The sequence below is a fragment of the Patiria miniata genome, unplaced genomic scaffold (genome assembly GCF_015706575.1).
Source record: "Patiria miniata isolate m_02_andy unplaced genomic scaffold, ASM1570657v1 HiC_scaffold_8, whole genome shotgun sequence".
NCBI classification, from domain to species: domain Eukaryota; kingdom Metazoa; phylum Echinodermata; class Asteroidea; order Valvatida; family Asterinidae; genus Patiria; species Patiria miniata.
The window spans coordinates 11,782,972-11,805,173 of NW_024037075.1; the positions used below are offsets into that span (position 1 = coordinate 11,782,972).

General features: G+C 40.8%; 1 protein-coding gene across 8 annotated transcripts in view; it reads right to left on the minus strand.

The window, feature by feature from the left end:
- The window catches only part of LOC119719169 (histone deacetylase 4-like), a 69,508-nt gene that overhangs the window by 22,552 nt on the left and 24,754 nt on the right, over positions 1-22,202 (minus strand). For 4 of the 8 annotated variants that reach the window (XM_038188511.1, XM_038188510.1, XM_038188509.1 and 1 more), the window contains exons 2-6: positions 18,451-18,660; positions 6,056-6,148; positions 2,825-2,893; positions 1,522-1,727; positions 263-419 (exon numbers count right to left, since the gene is read on the minus strand). In XM_038188511.1, the coding sequence (XP_038044439.1) occupies positions 263-419; positions 1,522-1,727; positions 2,825-2,893; positions 6,056-6,148; positions 18,451-18,466 (541 nt within the window). In that variant the 5' untranslated portion in view covers positions 18,467-18,660. Of the gene's footprint in view, positions 1-262; positions 420-1,521; positions 1,728-2,824; positions 2,894-3,590; positions 4,147-6,055; positions 6,149-12,956; positions 13,171-18,450; positions 18,661-22,202 lie in introns of those variants that run through there. The other 4 variants (XM_038188512.1, XM_038188513.1, XM_038188514.1 and 1 more) reach the window with 4 other exon arrangements.

Genomic DNA, 22,202 nt, shown 5'->3' on the forward strand with positions numbered 1-22,202 from the left:
TAAGAGCAAACTTTAAAGTTGTTTTATCTCTCTAGGCAAATCTTACGAAAAATCCTTCAAAACCTCCAGATTGATTTTTGAAGGATGTTTGGGGGGTAAGGGTAAGGCCGCGTTTGAATTACACGAGGCTTCGTCTAGTAGTTACACACATGGTTATGGAAGTTGCTTAAGCGGCTTAAGCGGCTTCCATAGGCGCATGCATAATTGCAAGCTGCAGCCATATACTTTGGATTTGGTCTTTTTAGCCGCGGGCCAAACTTACTTGGTTTGTCTTTCTTGGCCAGCAGTTGTTTCAGCTGCTGCTGCTTCTGCTGGGCCTTCTGGGCCTCCAGCTGCTGCTGCTGCTGCTGTTGCTGCTGCGCCAGGATCATGCGGTCGTGCTGGATTTGTTGCTGTGATGCAAATTGGACAAGGGGAAACTGTAAGGACACAAACGTTGCGAAGGGGTGTTAAAAGAAGGGTTAAAGGAGGGGAGAGAAACTGTTAGTGGTGAAATGATCGCTGCTGCTGCTGCTGCTGCTGCTGCTGCTGCTGCGTTGTTGCCGCTGCAGTTGGTGTAGATGCAGATGTTTTCAAGAAAGCTGTAGTCTCACTATTTTTATCTTGCCTTGCAAGCACGCACATTAACATTGAGAGGTCCTCATAGACAAATGAATGTAATGCATAATTACGTTACCAATAGGTACTAATTAACAAGACTTATTCTAAATACTGAACGGGGAAGAAATTTTTCAAACTGCAATGTGCTAGAATGGCATCTATTTTGGAGAGTTCACAAATGGATAAACACTAACAGTGAGGCAACTAGCGATGGTAAACGCTTGTGCTTGTAAGTCAAAGGTCATACAAGCTGCTGTGAAATGTGGCATGCAGAGCTGCTGCTGTCGCTGCTATGACAATGAAAGCTTTGGGTGAAAAGAACCGTTAAGTCTTTCAGACTGCGCAAGAAGAATTTAGAAATAGAGAGACCATTCAGAAAAATTTACCATGGATCAAACAGTATTAAAGAGATTCTTTTTTAAGTACATGTAAGCATGGAATGAATTTAAGCACGTGTGATCACTTGATATATTGTTAAAATGAAGAATGGAACATTTTTCTTCAATCCTGAAATATCCTCTTCAATTTTCTGGTACAGTTTGAAGGATGTGAGATGACTAGTGATCAGGGATTAAAAAAAAATAACTTAGAAAATTAAGAAGAAGGGAGTCAGGTTGGCGTGGCGGTACTTTCCTCGCTTTCTACCGCTGTGGCCCGGGTTCGATTCCTGCCTGGGCCAATATGTGGATTGGGTTTTCAGTCCCTGCCTGATTCCGTGGGTTTGCCTCAGAATATTCTTCTGGGGTTTTCCTCCCACATCTAAAACTGTAATTTCTTCACATTGTCTTCTCTTGACTGGGCCCCATGGGAGACCAGTGGATTTCACTGAATGGGCTACCCAGTTAAAATCAGAATTCAATGAAATTAAAAAAAGGTACTAGGGTTGGAAAGTCAAACCAGATTGGAGTTTCATCATCTCACCCGTATGAGTTCATGCTGCTGCTGTTGATGCTGCTTGGCTAGCTGTTCCTGTCGCTGCTTGAACTGACTGATCAGCAGCTGCTGCTGCCACTGCTGCTGTTGCTGCAGCTCAATCAGCTCGTTCTGCAGCTGCCGGGCAGCCTCTGGGTTCAGCCGGCTGGGCAGCTCACCGGGCCCAGCGGGTACCTGACCACTGGCCACATCTTCTGCTCCAATGGCAAAAAAAAGAGGGAAAAACTTGATGAGTTGATGTGGTAACCTGCACCTAACGGAAAATAATGGCTTTTTATTTAAATTGAACAACAAAAATTCACTGGAGCGGGGTTTGAACCTGCGACCTCCAGATTGCCGTTCTGGTGCTCTACCAACTGAGCTATCCAACCCTTTGTTGGCAGTTCCCCAATTTGTCAATGTCTTTGTTCAAGGGGTGCTAGTCAGAAGCCATAAGCCTGCATTTGCCATGTAGCCAGGGATCACGCCCAAAGTCACGATGCAAGCAACATAAGCAATGCTGCAAAGGGGATCACTCAAAGAGGATGCGGCTTTTTGTTACAAACTTTCAAATAAACCATGAAGAGAAACTGACAAGCTGCACCTAGTCCATTCTCCTTTCTGGATTATTTGAAAAGTTTGAAAACTAAAATAGAACACATGAAAAGTTTCAGGTTTCAGGCAGTTTCACATATTGGCAATAATTGCAGCATTTATTTTTTCGTTAAGACCTACAAATATGTCAAGACATCTCAATTGGTTTCTTAAAATGGCCACCTTCAAGAAGTACTTAGAATTGTTAGCTTTACTCCAAGCATTTATGTCGACGTTGCATGTTACTCCAAGAGGAGATATTTTTCTATGGTGTGATCACTTTTTTTTGGAAGTGTCAAGTTTCAAAAATTCCGGTTGAGATCAGTAATGTGATATTTATACGACCTAGTTTGGATCAAATGACATTCACGCAATGTATTATCATCGATCATCAGTACTCAGTCCAGGTTATTCTACTTGGAAATAAAAAACAAAAACAAGGAAGTCAATGTTCTCCGGTGGGAAAATGCAAAAACAGAGTCTAGGTGTTGGGTTTCTCCAGAATTGTACCGACAGCAAGCCGGGCCCAATTTCACAGACCTTGCTACGCAAAAAAATAACCGTTAAGCTAATTCTGCATGCTGAGCATAAATCAACTGGTAACCAATCACGGGAAACACATAGTGAATGATGTGTTGGCTGGTACCCTGATTTTGCTAAACGTACAATTTTCACGCTTAGCAAATTTCTGTCCTGGGGTTGGGATATTTTGACGTACCTTTCAGATGCATGCTGTTGAAATGGGCCTCAATGTTCACAGATTCGTGGCTTCCTCCGATAGTAGACTCTGTAAACAGACAACAAAAAAAGTAAAACTGATCGTCAAATAATTCCTTAACAGTGTTTACACTGTGATGTGCTCTGTGGCAATCTGTTAAAAAGAAACCGAAGACAACCCGATGAGTAGGGAGAACGTCTGGATGACTTGATGACGGAGCTTGCTGAAAAAAAATGCTTTGCAAAGAAACGACGAGAACCAGTCAAAGAAATGTATCCTCACATGATATATTGGCTTGTATCCTGGGTTTTCTTTAAGCAATTCTTTTTGTGTTTCATGATTTCCATAGGCAATGGATAATGCTATGAATAAATGGAGATGGACTTCTATCATGAAGTTGGTATTTTAAAAAGGGCAGGGTCAATGTATGATGCGGTGCAGAAAATGCAACTTGAACATCTCACAATTGAACGCCTCCTGTTGCAGTACACTCAAGAACTGGCAGATAGATACTCAACAGACGTCCCGGGTTCGAATCCATACATGTCATCAAAAGACTACTGCTGGTTTTCTCACAAATCACAGTCAACTTACATGTACGTCTGGATGTGAATCCGAGACCTTCACAATGCATTTCCGGTGGCTCGACCAAAGTGACTTTGCACAGCCCTGTGTAGTGATTCTCCGACCAGTCAATATTTTTTTTGTAGAGGCTCAAATCAAATCAATCCAATCAATTGAAGCTGAATTTCACGACACTACACACCCAGGCAAATTTGACAATCTCTCTGTTCGCCGACACTGGATCCACCCAGTCAAAATTCCACTCTGATCAAAACAAAAGCGAAGCATAGATTTCCGAAGCAAAAAATACCCCACGATCCAACTCTATCATTCGATCAGGAAGAAATCATTTCCAAAAGCAGATTGCTTGCGCGATGCTAGCGCCGTAAAGCATCCACTGTGAGATATGAAACTGAACTATCCCGTCTAAAAATACACAACACTCCGGCCCGATAGCATCTCCGACAAAAATAGAATGTGGGTAAGAGGCCGGGGGAAAAAAATAATATCGGGTGTTGTCGCCGCTGCGCACAGGGACAGGTACCCTGTCATTGCAAAAACAGCCTATGAATAGAACGGGCCAAGGGTACGGTAGGAATGATTGGGCCTGCCAAGGGTTTGAAGGACGTCCGGAGATAAAAATAGATAACAATTTGCACAGGGATTCACGACAAACAACATTCGGCGTATGAATGGGCTGTGGAATTCTGCGTGTGTATAAATACATGGATTGAAGGTAAAGCTGATGATAATGGATGTGTGTTGTCATTGTGTTGCACATGTCAATATGTATGATGAATGTGTACATGTATTTAGTGCGTACATGTACATTATACATGTACACTTATGAGGAAAAACAGACTTTTCAATTTAAATTAGGCTTGGCGCTACTGAAATCTACAACAATCCCACACAAATTTGGGTCAGGAAACGCAAACACCCACTAATACACATCAGGTCGTGATTTCCGAAAACAATCCAAAAATAATACCCCAAAAACGCCTTCGCAAACAACAACAGTGCGAGAAGACGCAACGCGGCAACAGCGATGCCTTGTTTTTGTCGCGGGGCGAGCAATTTTTAGACGCAATCCTTAAGTGGGCGCGCTACTGCGTGCGTCAAGCTAGCCGGGTCGGGAGTGAGGAGTATATATATATTCGATACGGCGGTGTGGCCAATTGCTTGTCATCCGAGCGGCGGTTGGGGTCTATTTTTAGACAAAATACGGTACAACCCTCGACCAAGTCACAAGCGGTTAATACGCAGCGTGGAATGCCTTGTTTGTCTACAGCACGGTGTTTAACGTTGTGATAATAATAGAATGAATAGCCGCTGAGACTGAATAGCGTGTGTGCTGTTCAGGAAATGGAAGGGTTTCAGGTGAGGGGTCTTTAGAATGCGTTTAACCGCCGTTTGTGAATAACGTGTGATTGTGCTGGCCATGGTTCAATGATCTGGTTCAAATGAACTTTTTTGAGGACGAGTGAATTGGTGGATGGTTCAGTGATTTTTGAAACTGTGGTCTAAATAAAGAAATGACGATTTAGTTTGTTGCGTGGTTGTGGTTAAACTGTATGTTCATGTATCTTCTATAAGAATTTTGGCAACACTTCTGATGATGACACCTATATTTAGCCCTTTCTGATCTAGCAAAACCTAACTCTACCACAGTTAAAAACTTTTTGTTTTAGCCTCTGAAGAAGAACTTGCTAAGTTCGCAACGTCAGGCCACATTAATTTTTAGATTTATATATTTCAGGTCCATCCAGTCAGTAAGCAGTTTGCAGCAGTCTTACTTTTTTTCACAGTTAAAAACTCTGCAAGCTTGTGAAAAAGTTTTCCAAAGTAGATTTTAAAATCTCTTTATCAGTCTAACACCCCCCCCCCCCCAAAAAGGAAGATCAATGTATGCAAAATTCCACTACGTCATTACATCCTGACATTTCTAGTTGATAAGGCTAAAAAAATATTTACTTTTCTGGTAACCGTACGGTATGTTTTATTCATGACATTGTCAATAGCATACCCGTACATGTGTACATTGTTCCCCTCCAACTTGGCACTCTTCCAGTTCTAAGCCACTTCAGCGATACCCAAATGTTTCTGTCCCTTTGTTTCTACATGTATGTTCTGTTGTGTCTGTGGAATGGAAAGGATTCACGGTAAAAATCTTACCACTGATGATAGGTAGCGTGCTCGCTCTCATTTTCTCTGGACACAATTCAAAATTTAAAATAATTTTTTTTTTATAAAAATGACAAAGACGATGACTTCTACGGTAACTTTTTCCCTAACTTTCTTTTAAGTTATGAAATCTAAGAAATACTTATGTGTAAAATTTCTATCAACTCATTTTTCATGGTAAGCATGGCATACAGTTTACTGTGTGTGAAAAGACTGGGCTGGAGTTTGAACCCAGCTACTACTCATGGGATGTGTCCTTGGGCAAGCCACTTTTCCTCAATCTGTCTCATTCAACCCAGTGGAATACATAGCTCGATACTGATGAAAATTTTGGAACGCCACCCTATTTACTTTGCAAGCTGTAAATGTCCGCAGTGCAGTATTTTAGTACATGAAATCATGTTGTCAGTTAGCTATGAATAAAATCCATGACATGAAATGGATTACACTGAAATGTGGATTACAGTAGAAAAACACTCTTACCCTTAATAATAGGGAGCGTTCTCGCCTCGGGCATAGACCGGGCCCGCGGCCTGTCATCATCACAGTACGGAGCGACTGACAGCATCGCAGAATCTAAAAACATATTCGTCCCGATGGGGCAAACTAAGAAATTAAAAACTTCCACACGATTCCAGTCCTGCAAACAGTGTGTTGTTCTACCAAAAGACTGCTTCGGTAATCGTTGAAAAAATTCCAACGAAGGAGATTGTCGAAAAAGATCGCCTTTCGTGGATTTGATGTCTAAGCTTCTGCACGCAGAGGCGCAAATTCATCGGCGAAACACAACATCTGAACAGGGAAGTTGAACTGAATTGGACTGTACCGCAACACGCACACACACACACAGATCTGGTGAGCAGGTTTACGTGGAATCAAATAGAGCTACACAGTGTGTACAGTCAATTGTTAGTGTGGACGATTGTTTAGGATCAAGTGTGCTATAACTGGAACTGATCAATGATCAAGAGGCCCCAGTGAACTTTGGAATCACCGACGAGTGTTGACGGACCAATAGAATCCAGCCGATAGAAACTATTGTTGCATTGTCGAGTGTTGTGTGTTTCCCTTTTGGGCAAACTCTAGAGAATGGAGTTTTTTTAAGGGCAAAAATAATAATAGGAAGGACTGCGGAACGGTCCTAGTTTGTGTCACCTTTCGGTGGGGTCAGGGTGTCAAGGATTGGGAAGGCGACTGGTAAATTGTAGGAAGGACAAATGAAACAAAAATAGATAAAGGGGGAAAGTTGGAACCTGTGAATCAGGATCTGGTTGCCATGGGAATTGGACAGTTTTAAGCACCGAGATACTGGTTCTGACAGGAACATTCTGGTACCCTCAGGAACTTTAGTTCTATATTTGGTTTAGGTACAAAACAGTTCACTCTTGTTAACAATTCTCCCCATTGTACTGCTCAAAATTCTAGAAATACCGATACATGTAGCCCGAAGGCTCTGACGTCACTGCTTTTGAACAAACTACATGTAACCGGTACATGTACCCACAGCACTTAGTGAACCTTCACTCGCTGTTACCCCGACCGATATATTCAGCCCAAAACAAACAACAAAGCCAAAAAGTTATTTGATTAAGGCTTGAAGTAGGCTGACGTTGACAACCGAGTGGGACTTTGCATCAGATAATCTGCCACTTCGAACCCAACAAAACTGGGAATAACTTGAATGTTATTATTAAACAAGAATAGAAGAAAAAATCGGCAATAAAGGAACTTATCAACAGAAAAGATAAAAAGCACATACGTCACAGCCCCGCCCACAACCGCCCATCTATAAATATGAATGAATATTTCTGTCCGCAGCACTTGTTTTTTTGTATTATTTGTTTTTGTCTGTTTTGTTCGGTTGTTAAGTTTTTTAAAGTTGTGGAGATACACGTATACATGTACATGTGTACATGTACAAACACGATTGATCGTGCAACATGTATACTACATGAAATTCTGTGGAACAAAAACATGTATCAGATCAATGGAAATCACCGAACGTAGCACAGGACAACTCAGGGGGTTTTTCCCAGCAATGTCTACTGAAGGTTGTCAAAAAGGGTACGTCTTTATCAATGACTCTAACATGCGCTATATGTTTATTGGACCGAGAACGGTAGGTCATCATCCAATATATACGAAAGCAGGTCAACTTATCTTCTATTAAAGGGAATATACATCATTTGCTTTTGCTGTAATTTTCAGAAATGGATGGAATTGGGGGGTTAGAAATATATAGCAAATATAGTTACACTGACTTTTATGAGGTTTTGGGTTCGAAAATGCTATAAAAACCAAGAAAAACGATCATTTTCCTGTAGTCTGGTTCCCTGACTCAATATAAGAAGAAACAGAGCAGTTTACATACATTGGGGAATTGTAAGGTCAGGGAACCAGTCTAGCTGGCTCGTACCCGTTCATAGGTTTGCAATCGATTGCAAACAAGTGCGATGGTCAATTGGGGCCAGTATTTGAAAAAAAAGCCAGTTGTTTCCAACGCTGATCGGCCGATCAGCGTTGGAAATTGATACAAAAATACCCTTTTCTTGAAAATGACAGTATACCAGGTGCCATGATTTTACAGGATGCTTTACACTGTCATTCACTAACAGTCCAGCAAGGTATTTCAAACTGATTTGGTATTTTTTTTTTTGACGTTTGCAAATGTTGTATTTTCCCTTTAATATAATAGCAAAGTTGGTAAGCACAGACCAAATTTTGCAGTATTTTATGCTCAGCATTTTCATGAAATCGGGTCCAGTTCGATACAAAAAGTAACTGTGTGCCACATGCATGGACTCCGTCCGCAAACAAGAGAGGGCGCTTTTGACCACTTTCGAGAGACCAGTCGACACATCACGTGCGTGCGCACTGGTTCGCATGCGTATCGCGCAAAGTATGCACCGCTTATTTCATTCTGAATGTGCACAAAACCATGCGAGTCTTTGCGTGAGCGTCAGGTGTCGTCGGCATTGAATTTGAATGTCTAGCTCCAAGTGGTCTACCCCAACTCTCCCTTTCTTGCCGTTGAGGGGGTACTTGTGCACGGAGCCCATAAACATTCTTGTAACTTTTGTACAATGCATATGTGCTGAAGGACTTATATTATTGCAGGTACTTTTCAACATGACCCTCATCTGTTTTGTTAGTGGACTCATAAACTAGTGTCCTTGGATGGGCTATTTTTAGCCTGGTCTTATATATCCATCTATACCCTGTTATCTAAGATTATATCATACGTGTACATGTACATGTAGGTCGACTTCCATAGGGCAGTCACCCATATTTCTAGGTCACTGGTCAACACACTCATGGCAAAACTAATGACATGGATAATTTGTCAGAAGAACTGCGCATGAACTGAGAGACGTACATGTACATGTATGTACCCGAACATGAAAGAAAACTGCACTAGGAGTAAAACCCAACAAAGCTGAAGAAATTTACAAGAGTACTTGCCAGCATCTCATTAAACACACTGTCATCTGTCAAACTAGTTGTCCACTCACGCTAAACCTACATCTTACACAGACAACTGCATACAACACCACAGATAAAACTGCACGTGCGCCAGCGTGAATCAAATTCTTCAAGCGTCAACACTGATACAGCCGCATTGCTGTGCATCGCTCGAGACCAAAAAGGGGGGGGGGGTGTCTTTCTGGTATATGCACTCAAGAACGGAGTGAAGGTCCATAGGGGGGGTAGGGAAGGGAGGAATATGTGGAGACGAACCATTAATACCCTCAAAACGGCCGTCTATTTCGGTCGACTAATGCAGGAAGCATTGCTATTATTATCCCCCTAATTTGCAGGGCTCGAGACAACGGAGGGAAGGGAGGAAGGGCGGTGATTGCAACAGCCTGTCCGTGAGACGGGTTAGCCTGGCTCTTCTCACCGCCGGTGTTTTTTCAGAGGAAGGGAATTCAGTGGATTCTTATTCCCAGGCTTGGGAAGGGGAATTCGGTGCGTGCGGGACTCGTTTAAAAACTGGGTTATTTTTAACACCCATCAGCTTCAGGAATTTTCATGAATGGGTTCATGTCATGCAAGCTGGTCTACGTTCGAGACATTAAAAAAAAATTAGGTCTTGGTTTTTCATTTTTCAAAATGGATAACATTAGTTTTAATTGTAAGCACAGGTACAATTTCCAGTAATAACCAGCAGTGTAATTCAATACTTAGACGAAATGCTTGGAAGGCCTGTAAAATTACTTTTTAAATTGTTGACACTCAGTAAAGAAAGTTTACAATGTAAGATTAGAACAAGGACATGTATACGTGTAGACCAAAAACCTATAGAGTGAGGGTTACTTTGTATTACAGATTTTATGTAAAGAAACCAACAAAGTTTTGAACCAACGTACATGTCTGAACTCAGGTGATGAGTAAAAATAAAAAGGCGAATCCCTAACAACAAAAAAGTATTTCAAGAAACTACTGTCTAAAAAAAACCATCTGCTAAAAAATACAGGATATTAACGAGCCTAAAATATTGCCGGCGCCTCCCGGCGCTGCTAATTTGGCGCAAAACAAATTGATCAGTCATTCACCGCAAGGATCACATTAATGAGTACCCAGAGGAAAACATCTTAGTTTAAGACACATGTGCACGCTACGCACGTGCTTTGAGTCTCGTCTCGATAATTAATCCTCACGGAGGTTCTGGCTGGGGAGATGCCGCTAATTTCCCTTCTTGTCTTCTCCACCCGATGAGGCTAATTTCCTATTTTTAGATTTCTTTCCCCCCCCCCCTTTCATATTCCTTTCTTCTTCTTTTTTCTTCTGTTTTTAGCTGCTGCCTTTGGAGGAGTGCTGTTTTATAAAGCTGGCTCAGCTAAAAAAAAAAAAGTTAACTTTTTGGGAATGTAGATTGTACGTACAGTGTAACGATATTAAAGTTTATCATGGAATTTTAAAAGATTCCTTGTGTTACCAAACTTTGCACAAATGTTGGGAATATCTCAGTAACATACCAGTATGCTGTTATTAGAAAGAGCATATTGGTATGACCTTTGATTGAGCGTTGTAACACCTATGGTACTGGCAGGTCATGTCCGATAGAAACCACTTCATTCCACAGGTCGCTAGATCCAAGAAAATGTTTCAAATAACAGCATACCAGTGCATGTAGTCTCTCATGTTCTTTTCTCAACTGCTTGTGTACATGTACAAGAACATGTTTGTACAAATGATGATGTTTTACTAAGAACACATACCGGGTATTAAAGTGTACATGTACAGTACCGGTAACTGCTAGTACACGTTCCGTATGGCATTGTATTCCGCACAGTATAGGAAACTAGACAAAGCTCAAAAAAAAGAAGACAAAAAAAAGAAGGAACAAAGTTAGTAATAGTACTAATACCGTACCAGTATGTATGGGGGGGGGGGGAATAAATCTAAAAATAGGAAATTGGCCTCATCGGGTGGAGAAGACAATTAGCGGCATCTCCCCAGCCAGAACCTCCGTGAGGATTAATTATCGAGATAAGACTCAAAGCAGCTTGCGTGCATAGCGCGCACATGTGTCTTAAACTAAGATGTTTTCCTCTGGGTGCTCATTGATGTGATCCTTGCGGTGAATGACTGATCAATTTGTTTTGTGCCAAATTGGCAGCGCCGGGAAGCACCGGTGATATTTTAGGCTTGTTAATATCCTGTCTTTTTAGCGGATTGGTTTTTTAGACAGAAGTTTCTGGGCTGTCCAGTGTCGAACAATTTACAATATTCGATTATGCAAAACTGTACTTGACCGAATATTCGAAACTCGCCGATAAAGTTTTACACACGCCAGCCGCAGTTGCCTTCCTTGCTGGTCAAAAGTTGCATACAAAGCGCGCCGGTTAAAAATTTGCATGCGGCGATGGCTATTATGGCCACTGGAGTGTTTTTGCAGTAAATACTGTTTAACTGTCAAGGGACTTTCCCTAGCTAAAAGAATGGCACCAATGAATTGGCATCGACAAGAAAGTTACCGTCGATAAAAAAACTGGCATCCGACAATAAAAAATGCAACTTTAAAATGATACTAGAGTCTTGTGCGCACGTGTTTTTTCTTTTTCGAACATTCAAAGCGGCAAAAAGCCATTTGAATATTCGGTTGATGATTGAATATTCAAATATGTGGTATACAAATATTACCATATTTTGACAATTTTACACAAACAAGAACACGCACATATTCTACAATTATTATTATGTGTATCTCCATACAAAGGAAATGATCTGATCACCAAGACACATTTAAATCTCAAATTTCACAATTTGATTCCCGCTCACCAACTGCTAGTATTATGCACTTGGAACATGTCCATCGTTTGGTTTAGAAAAAAAGAAAATAATCAATACACATTTCGCCCTAACACTGCCTTATGTCAAAAACCTACACGTGTACATGATACCCTTTAGCTCACTATTTCAATTTCTAGGAAATTTCCTCATGCACTTCCGCACTGATCCAGTGGATAAACGGACATTGAACGTCAGGTAAACAAACGCTTCACAACCAAAACATGTTTTGATTCGTTTCTCTACCTCCAAATCTCTGTACAAAGTTTCGGTTTTTTTCTAAACCAAAAGATGGACATGTGCCAATAATACTGACAGACGTCCAATCACAGACACAAAAATCTTGTGAGTCATTTCTTCCAAATCGCTGTCAATACAGAAAAGCGCTAGATCACTTTTCTACGCACCAACTGATGTCATGTCTTATAATAATCGCCCCTCTAAATAGAAGTACCAGTAACTTCCTGTTTTGTCTTGTCTTACTGGAGCGATGACGACAGCGTATCCCTCGAAAGAAACCTTTGTTCTCTGATACAAACAGCGATGAATCTAATTCTGTTGTAATCACATATTCAAATTGTATCAATTTTCAAGTGTAGGTAAACAATTCTATTAAGTGAAGGTACGCAACTTTATTGAGTTTAGAAATGTCAGTGAACTATAACTCGCTAACTGCCAACAAAATTAGCATGTTTTTATGAACAAATAAAGGCTGGTCCTTTCCCCCCCCCAATATGAAATCACTTGACAAAAACAGTTGCGAAGACAAGGAAAAAATGCCTAGATGAATATGACGATACACTTAAAATTTACATTATCAAATAAACTCCAGTCAATAATGAAATACAGTTTATAAAATATTTAGTCAAATAAGTCAGCACAATGAAGATTCAAGAAGTGTTTACAGTCAACGAGGATTTAAAATTTAAAAAAAAACATAGAGTTATTTCAGAATTGTAAACTGAAATCAACAAGTAGCCACAATATTTCAAGATGTCACAACAAAACTTGGAATATTAGCTTTGAGAGAGACAAAAATACCCTTATCCCTGTAATTACTGGAATTAATTTGTAATCTGACATAACATACCTCGGTGACAACTCCAATTAGTAAACTCAGTCGCTTCACACCCGCAGAAATTTCAAAACCATAAAGTAGGCCAGAAAAGTATTCAGCAGGATCCAAATTTTTGGAAGGACGTATGAGTTCTTAAACGCAAATCTAGTCGAAGACAGAGCCAGACAACCACCGTTGACTTGCCGTGACCGTCCGAGAGTCTGCCGATACTCAATAGCAGAGGGGGAAAAAAATGAACAAAACAACAGCCTCACAAATACACTCAGGTCACCGTAAACGGCCGATCAATGTGTCTTGCGCGGGGACCAATCACGGAGCTCAAATTGGTTGTTTGCGTCGGCCGACAGGCGAGAGGATGAACTGAAGGCAAGCGAGTCAGCCGAGGGAAAGAAACCCGAGCTGGGCAACAGAGAGGGGGGGGGGGGAAGTAATGCGTGCGCACGTCACGCGCTCGGGATAATCAAGCTTTAGCGAAGGGGAGCGAGCTATATTTAGGTCCAGCTCTACGTTTACTGGCCTCGGGGTGGGATAAAAATAGCCGTGATTCGCTCGCTTCCCTGCTTGGCTCGGCACATTGGCTTGGCGGTTTGCGTGGGGGGGGGGGGGGAGCAGCTAGGTAGAAAGGAACGAGTCACTGCCTGGATCGAGGGAATCGCTGATGTCCGGGGCAGCGCAGTATTGCGTCTTGTTTATGTGTAAAGGGGGAAGTTCTCTCTGTTTGGGGGTTTTGAAACAATACAAAAGGCTCCTCTAATTGAGTGACTCAGGGCTGAGGGAAATATTGTTTATCCGAACAAATTGAGACTTGGCGCTGAGGTGTGATATTTTTAACGACAGTGACGATAGCACTGACCTCAATATGGATACGATCATTTTCTAAAAAAATAGAACAAAATCAATTGAATTTGTGTGTTTATGTGAGTGTGTGCGCTTTGGGTTTTTTTAAATGTTTTTTTTTGGTGTGTGTTTTGTTTTTTTGTAATTTTGTCACTGCATTGTCACTTTTACAAGATTCATGTATTAAAAAGTTTTACAGGCAAAATAATACCCCCCCCCCCAGAGAAAAAGTATATGCGCATGCAAAGACGATAATTAAATTTCTCTTCAAATATAGAAAAATTATTACAAAACCACATAGCCTATTCCCAGTACAATATGGCACTGTGTTGATTAGATAAAAAAGGATGTCACTCATTTCAGATTCTTAAAGCTTGCCTATTTATAGCTGCACCTTGTCAGGTCCGACAATAACATTGTCAGTCAATTGATGAATTCAGCTTCTATTTTCAGACGAGAGAGGTAGAGAGGGGGGAAAAAAACAATCTGGAGCGAGACCCCAAAATAAACTGAAATTAAGACAGGATATATTTGGGTCTGGAGAGGTGCGTTTTGGAGGACGAGTGTGGGGGGTGTGGGGTGTGGGGGATGAGAGGGCGAATGAGGTGGGGGGGGGGTGTAGGGGGGTTTGGGGGGAATGGGGGATGTCGGTCTGAGTGAAGACTTCCTAGTCTTTTGAGCAGTTTGGCGCGTCGATACGACTCATGCAACATGGCAAGGTCACATGAGGAGTGTTTTTTAATCAAATAAGGATTAGGCGGTTAAAGTGTGACCGAACAAGGTACAAGGTATGCCACACAGGAAAAGTCCTAGGATGTCCACTTTTAGGTTGATCAGAATCAAAAATAGCAAAGCGACAGGGTATTTTTTTTGGGGGGGGGGGTTAGTTGGGGATTTCCAAACGGGAAAATGCAGGGTAATTTTTCTTTAATAGTATGCGGTTTGTAAAGGCATTTGTTGGCAAAAGAAAAAAGTTACCAAATTTGTTGTTTATTCAAAGCTATTTCTGAATGAGTAGCACTCCTTTATGGCTTTGGGTGTAGGGCTTGAAAGATACGGTATCAGAAACTATTTTGGGCACTGAATAAAGATTCGGAAAGATAACAAAAAGTAGGATCGCTTAAAAATGTACGTTTGATGAACATTGGACTGTACACAAACTACCATACAAGTATTTGTATAGAGGCATGTGTCATAACCTGTTTAGACTATTGTACATGTATACCTGAAACAGTAAATTTATTCTTCTATTTATTCAGCAATGTTTTCCGTAAATGCAGAAAAAATTAATTATGTCTGTAATCTAATTCCTTCCAGCTCAGATGCCGGAAACGTTTCATCAGATTTGCTTCCTCCTGCAAACTTTATGTACATTGGAAAAGTTTATTCACCCATAATTTAGTAGAATACGGTAGGGTGCTTTCCATAGACATATGATAGGATTAACTCTAACAACGGTCGTGAGTCATCTTTGATTGGAAACTGTTAATAGAAGTGTACACAAGGTTTGTTTGTGTGTATTAACCTCCGTGATTATGAACATGTACGTGTTCTACATAGCCCCCAAGGACAGACACACAAAGGGAGAACAACAGATCCTTTCAGTCCTCGGGAGTTGGGTCTTTTGTTCAAAACGGTCCTCCGTAGTAGGTTCATGTGCTTAGTCTATGGGAGAGTGTTATATTACAGGGACAAAGGGAAACACAAGGCATTGTCCTAGGGAGTATAGTAAAACGAGAGTGTGTGCACTGAAGGCAGATGCAATACACATCACAAAAAAAGAACAGTACTTAAGTGAACACTCTGGACTCGGTGCATTAACCCTTACTCTCTGAGGGTAGTTTACTGCATGTCAGTTGGTTATGCCAATGCCCTCCAGCTGCAGTTATTTGGCAGATAACAAGTCTTAACAGTGAAGGCTCCAATTGGCAGGAGTTGGAGGCCCTGGAGGGTGCCTGATACTGACCAGCTGGGGGCACTCACTTTGTTATCAGAGGACTCTCATTGTTCTCTGTGGCATGTATTGGAGTGCCTGTCCAGTTACCCTTGAAATGACATGGCAGATATTGGAGGGCCATGCAAAAAACATAGGAGATTTTCTTGAGGCACAATTGGCATGCATTGGAGGGTCAAGTAGGGTAAGGGTTAATCGTAGTTGACGTTTTGCAATCGCTCGAGAGAGAGAGAGCGAGCTGTAAGTGTACATGCGGGACACATCGCGACCGTTCACTGGTTCACAGACGTATTAAACTCGAAGTACACACAACCAACTTTCGTCTGAATGCACACAAACCCACAGCATCTCTGTGCGAGCGCCTGGCCAGGAAAATGACAGAAATGTGTTCCAGAGTTCCCGAGTTACTCTCTTTGTAAGTGTTCAGGGGGTACTTGTTCTCGGGGACAAGCCCAGCATATGATGCTATCATACATGTACTAGATGCACAAAAACAAATTTTGAAAAACCACAACAACATGTTTATAAATGGATCTACCGGTACATGTACCGCATAGTGTAAATGTACCAGTTTGGGCTTATTTAAAGGGAATGTACAACATTTGTTTTTGCTGCAATTTTAAGAAATAAACGGATTTGGAGGATTAGTATGTTATAGCAAATATTGTTAAACTGACTTATTTCACGTTTTGGGCAAGCTTGTAGATTCTGGAAAACCAAGAAAACCAATCATGTTCTTGTAGTCTGGCTCCCTGACCACACTTAAGATAAAATGGAGCAATTTATAGACTTTGGGAATTGTAAGGTCAGAGAATCAGTCTAGCATGGCTTATACCCCTTCACAGGTGTGTAATCAATTGCAAAGAAAATATGGAATAACTAAATATGAAAAATTTGGAGCAGTTTTTGAAAAAAAGCCAGTTTTTTTCCAACGCTGGTCGGCCGACCAACGTTGGGAAAATGCAGTTTTTCTTGAAAATGACAGCCCACCAGGAGCCACAATTTTACAGGATGCTTTAGACTGTCATTCCCTAACAATCGAGTAAAATATTTCGTGATAATGTGATCATTTTGTTTTTTGATGTTTGCAAATGTTGTATCTTCCCTTTAAGCACAGGTTGTTTTGCACAGGCAAATATGGGTTTTCTCTTCTCAAGCAAATTAGTCAAAAATTGCTGGCAGTAACAAAGTCCAAAAATATTCTCCTTTACATGTATTTTGAACCCACCCCCCTTCCCCACGTCTTCTTCTATCTAAATATTTCTGAACTCTAATTCAGCAAAACTAACCTACTGTACTATGTACACTGTAACTAAAAGGGGGGGGGAGCTCAAGGTACACATCTTAGTGGCTTTTCACCTCAAATCTACTGGTAAAGCTTAAAAACATGTACTTTTGCTCGAGGGCTATCAATATTTATAAATCATACACAGATTTTTTTTAAAGACGAGTGTTGTGTTGTTGGTCTCGCTTCTTTCTTGACGTATTTTTAGACTCGTACCGGAGAGGCTAATGATCTGCCCCATCAATACAATCCCCAGACGCACTCTGCGTTAATGTCAAACTCGTTATGACGGAAGCCAGCAGCCACGTGAAACAAACGCACGTGTCTTTTTTTTTTGCCAGCGCCAGTTTGGTATGGATTTGGATGAGAGACGGGAATCGGAAAGATTTGAATTTTATTGATAGGAGCTGGAAGCTCTACGATTTGTTTGCCATAAACTGAGCTGGGCAATATTTTCACATGAAGACTTAATTACTGTCATTCATTCCTATTACATGTACCTAGGATTTCAAATTGTCAAGCTTGTAGCCAACCAATGCACTTTTTAAAATTATCTTTATTTTTTTCTCGACCAAAAGAAGAAAAGTAAAAGAAAACCAGAAAAGGTGATTTACTGACAGCAAAATATCAAAAAAGTGTAAAATGCGTACCCATACAGAGGAATATGAGTAATAAACAGGTTTTATTTACTGCACTGATAAAACAATGGGACAATTTTCAAATCTTCAAATAATTGTGGGCATAAAAGGTCTACAAGGACCTGCTTCTTTTAAACAACAGAGGGCGCCAGACCCTTGCAAGCAATCACAATTTCTCCAAGGGATACTTCTTGATCTTTGTTAATTTCTTTCTTCACTCACAAGTCAAGCACTGGAAAACAGAAAACAATCTGGATGATCAATTTCCCTTCCGCCCTTCCTCTTTTGAAGACAAAATGTGGGTACGAAAACTGCGAGGCAAAAGGGCAAGGATGTTACGACATGTAGTACCAGCATCTTTTGAAAAAAGGTCAACCGACCTAAAGAAAACTCACAAGCCTTTACTTTTGGCTTGATCTACGCCTACTGTTCGCATTACGAGCTGATTTGCAAATTTGGCCCTTCGAGGTGCGGATTAATAAAAAAAAGGTTAGAATTTGAGAGAGATTTCTGCAACGATGACACCTTAATGCCAAAATCTTGGTCCGAGCAGATGCTTGGGGCAAAACAGGTGCTTTTTACAAATGGGGAACATTTTGTTGATTCCTCTGCCTCAATACGCGAAATGAAGTGTTTAACTTCTGTTTTTGTTTTATCCTATACAGGTTTTTTGCTCATTTTTTTTGAGAGAAAAAAAAAATACAGTTCAGCTCAAAAAGGTGAAATTTGCTAAAACAAAAATTACTTGCCACAATTAACTTTGGTCGTTGATGATAAAAAATATCTCCTTACCTCTGGGTTGGGACATGGTGGTACTGGAAGCTCTTGACCTTTGACCCAGGAAAGTCGGAAGAATTACAAGGGCGGCAAATGGTTCCAAACAGTGGGGATTTTTTTTGTGTCGTTTCTTTGTCTTCCTTTGGTAGTCTCTCACTTGTGAATTACTACAGGAAACCACTCCATTTCCCCATTACCATGAGGCTGTATGCATGTGTGCGGCCACTAGATAAAATGCAAAATAAAGCGGGGAGAAAAAAAAAGTTAGTTTAAAATTGCATTTAGGACTCTTGTGCATGGTTTAACGAGGGCACTATGCAATCTAGTAATGAGGGTAAGGCTGATATATGCTGTGCCTGAATTTTTGTGGCTATGGCTACATTTTCTTGTACATGCGCCTATGGAAGCCGTTACAGCCACTTCCCATAGACATGTGCGTTATTTCCAGGCTTAGCCAAGTAATGCAGACACCGCCTTACATTTTGCTATTAAGCCGATTGGGAACATTTAGTAATCGGTGCGCGGGTACCAGGGAAGGCAAACATTTGTTTACCAATGAGACCTAAGTAGGCTGGTTCCAAGTTCCCCACTACATTAAGAACTCTGCTAAGAGGGGTAGGGAACCAGTCTGGAAATGAAAGCTCATCTCAATGGGTAGGGCTGTTCATTTTTTAATACTTGAGCATTCGACTATTCGAAACTCGCCAATCAATTTCTACACGCCCCAGCTGCAACTGCTTGCCGTGCCCGGCGGTCTAAAGTTGCACGCAAAGCATGTCAGTAAAAAAATTGAGGCGAGCGATATTATGGGCCGCTGGATTTTTTTGCAGTATTTTATACATGTACAGGTACCGGTAGCTGCCAAGGGTTTTAACATGCTTAAAGGATAGGAACAATGAATTGAAGTCGACACAAAAAGTTATCGCCGACAAAACAAAGTGGCATCTGGCAATAAAGCGCCCAACATTACGATTATAATAACGCAACAGTCATGCGTGCGTGTGCAGTTTATTTATTATAATATTATTTTCATTATTCAAACCAGCAAAAAGCTATTCAAACATCGGGTCGAAGATCGAATATTTTATTATTCGTTACACATGCTGGACAGCCCTACTCTATGGTTCAAATGCCATGTAATGTCCATGTGTATGCATTTGATCACAAGTTGCACAATTGGTACCAGTTTCTGATGTCAAGGCCAAAGTGTTTTGCATTTTTATTGTTGAAATGGAATTACTTGAGCAGGGGTCCCCACTTTGTGTGATCCAACAACGTAATAGTGCTGAGTAAATAAAGCACAGACTTTGTTGCAATCAGACAAACTACATGTATGAATGAATGAAACCAACACGGGCCAATCTTGGTTTCAAACCAATCGGAAAATCCCTCACATTGTAACCTTGGCTTTCTTTCCTAAAGGAAATCGTGGTTTTGGGAGTGTGCCAAACAATTGTCAGCACAGGGGGACAAAAGAACAAAAAAGCTAAGCCAGCTTTCCTGGAAGGATCGTAGGACGGATCTTTTCAACTAGGAGGGATATCCTGTCACACTATTTCTTCACTTTTTTTTTGTTTATTTGGTTAATAACCACTTCCACCGGTTCCTTTTTTCCACACAGAAAAAAGGGTGATTTTTAACATTTATATGCAGAAACAATATAATTCAGTTTCTATTTACAAACCCTAATGTAAATGTTAGAATCTTAGGAACTTTCTACGTATATAAATTGGCATCATTGATGTATGGACAAGTATGCGACAAGAGGTTTTATGACTAAAAATTATTCAAACGTGTATGTGAATTATTCAAAAATTATTCATATTATTCAAGCCACATTGTATATTGATAAATTCACCAGGCCTGTTTTCCTGTTATTAATATAGGCCTACAGTATGTAAATCGTGGTGTTTTTTTTTATATCAACCAATTTTTGAAAGGTAATATGGAATTACCTTGGTAAATGCAGGCATGCAACTTGGAATTTAGATAAAACCAGGAAATTCCAAAGCGCACAAGACTTTGTACAGTGTTTTTCAATTTGTAATGACATTCATGAGAACAAGTTGCATGCCTGTACATGTAAATGGAAATTCTCTAGATAAAAATTAGTTATGGTACATATATTAAACCAAAAAACACTAAACAGACAAACTGGCAAAACACTAAACAGACACAAATTTGTCCCATTTGTGCTCTTATTTTAATGTTTTTTATAGCCAAAAAAACAATAATGGAGATTTGTATAAAATAAGTACGCGAACAGGTAACTTATTTCGTGAATGCAATCATTGAAGAAAACAATTGATAGCATGCACAACCCCCCCCCCCCCCCCCTCTACTCCACTCAATACTTTGAAGCCAAAAATAGCTAAAAAACATTCCATTCCACACTCTGGGAAATTTAAGAACCCTGGACAATGGGAGCCAAAATAAACTTCGGCTAAATTGAGGCTGGACGCGGTCTCTCCTTTTGTCCAGTTACCTCCCCGGCTTCCGTTTCAAAAGGCTGCTGACGCACGGGCCGAGGATACGCAGAGAGTGTGCGAGGCGACGAGGAAATTTAAGACGCCAACTTGCGTTTATGACAGGAACTCGTTCCTGCCGGACCGGCGACTGCGCGGCATCATATTGTCCCTTGCTGTCTTTTAAGGTGATTGCTGTGTACACGGAGAGAGCGTAAAAGCGCCGTCAGTGTCTGAGGGAAATGGCACTGCTGTGGGGCATGACGCACAGTATTTGCTAGGAGTTTATTATAGAGTGGTGCACAACAGCATTGTAAAATGTCACATAATCGACTCACATTACAAAATGTTGACAATAGCATTCAGGCAACACTAGATAACAAGACAATTTTCATCTAAAATTCTCAACTGTTATCCAGGCTTCCTGTGACTTTGATAAGATGTCTCATTCATTAAAGCTACATGTATAGTCCATCATTTGCAGCCATCCGAAAAAGTAACTGCCGTATTATTTTTGAAAAACATACATGTACTTGGTTGAAAGATAGTAAGTGGACTAAACTCCCTGTGAAATTAATCTTTCTGGCAAGCTATCATTTTGAAGTAATCAACGAAAGAAGGCCTTTCCAACGGTGCGTCTTTAGACGCACCATAGGAAAATTTAAATTAGTACATGTAGTTCGTTTTGTTATTCGGCGCAGCGCGCACAAGCATTGGCACGACGCACAGGCGCACACGGTTGCTATAATTTGGATCAGTGCGCGACATCGCGTATACAATGCTCTGCAATTCAACACGATTCAAAACATGATTCAGCAACTTTTGATTTGAAATTGAGATCCTAGAATGCTGTTTTTCTCGGAATATACAGCTGAAGCTGAGCTGAAACTTCATCAGGTTAGTTGTTCAGTATCCTTCATTAGATTTTGAGCACTTTTGTTGCTTCAAACGAACAAAATGCACAAATTACAAATGATGGACTATATCTTTAACCTTTGCAGGACTGTAAATTCAAATTGACTTCTAATATCCTTCCTCTATGCTTCTAATAAGATGCTCAGGGGGCTCAAGAACTAAACCAAAAACATTTCTTTATCCCATCAAACTGTGACCCTAACCCCCTAGTAGTTCCTTAGGACTACCCTGCTAAATCCAACCGAGTCCAACCGGAGTTTCTCGCTCAATCCACTGTGCCTTATTTTCAGTTGCCAGCTGAATCCAACATTTTGCATCAGGAATGTACACAAGGGGTTTACTGCTCAATCCAACAGGCTCCATCGAGTATGACATACATGTACATGT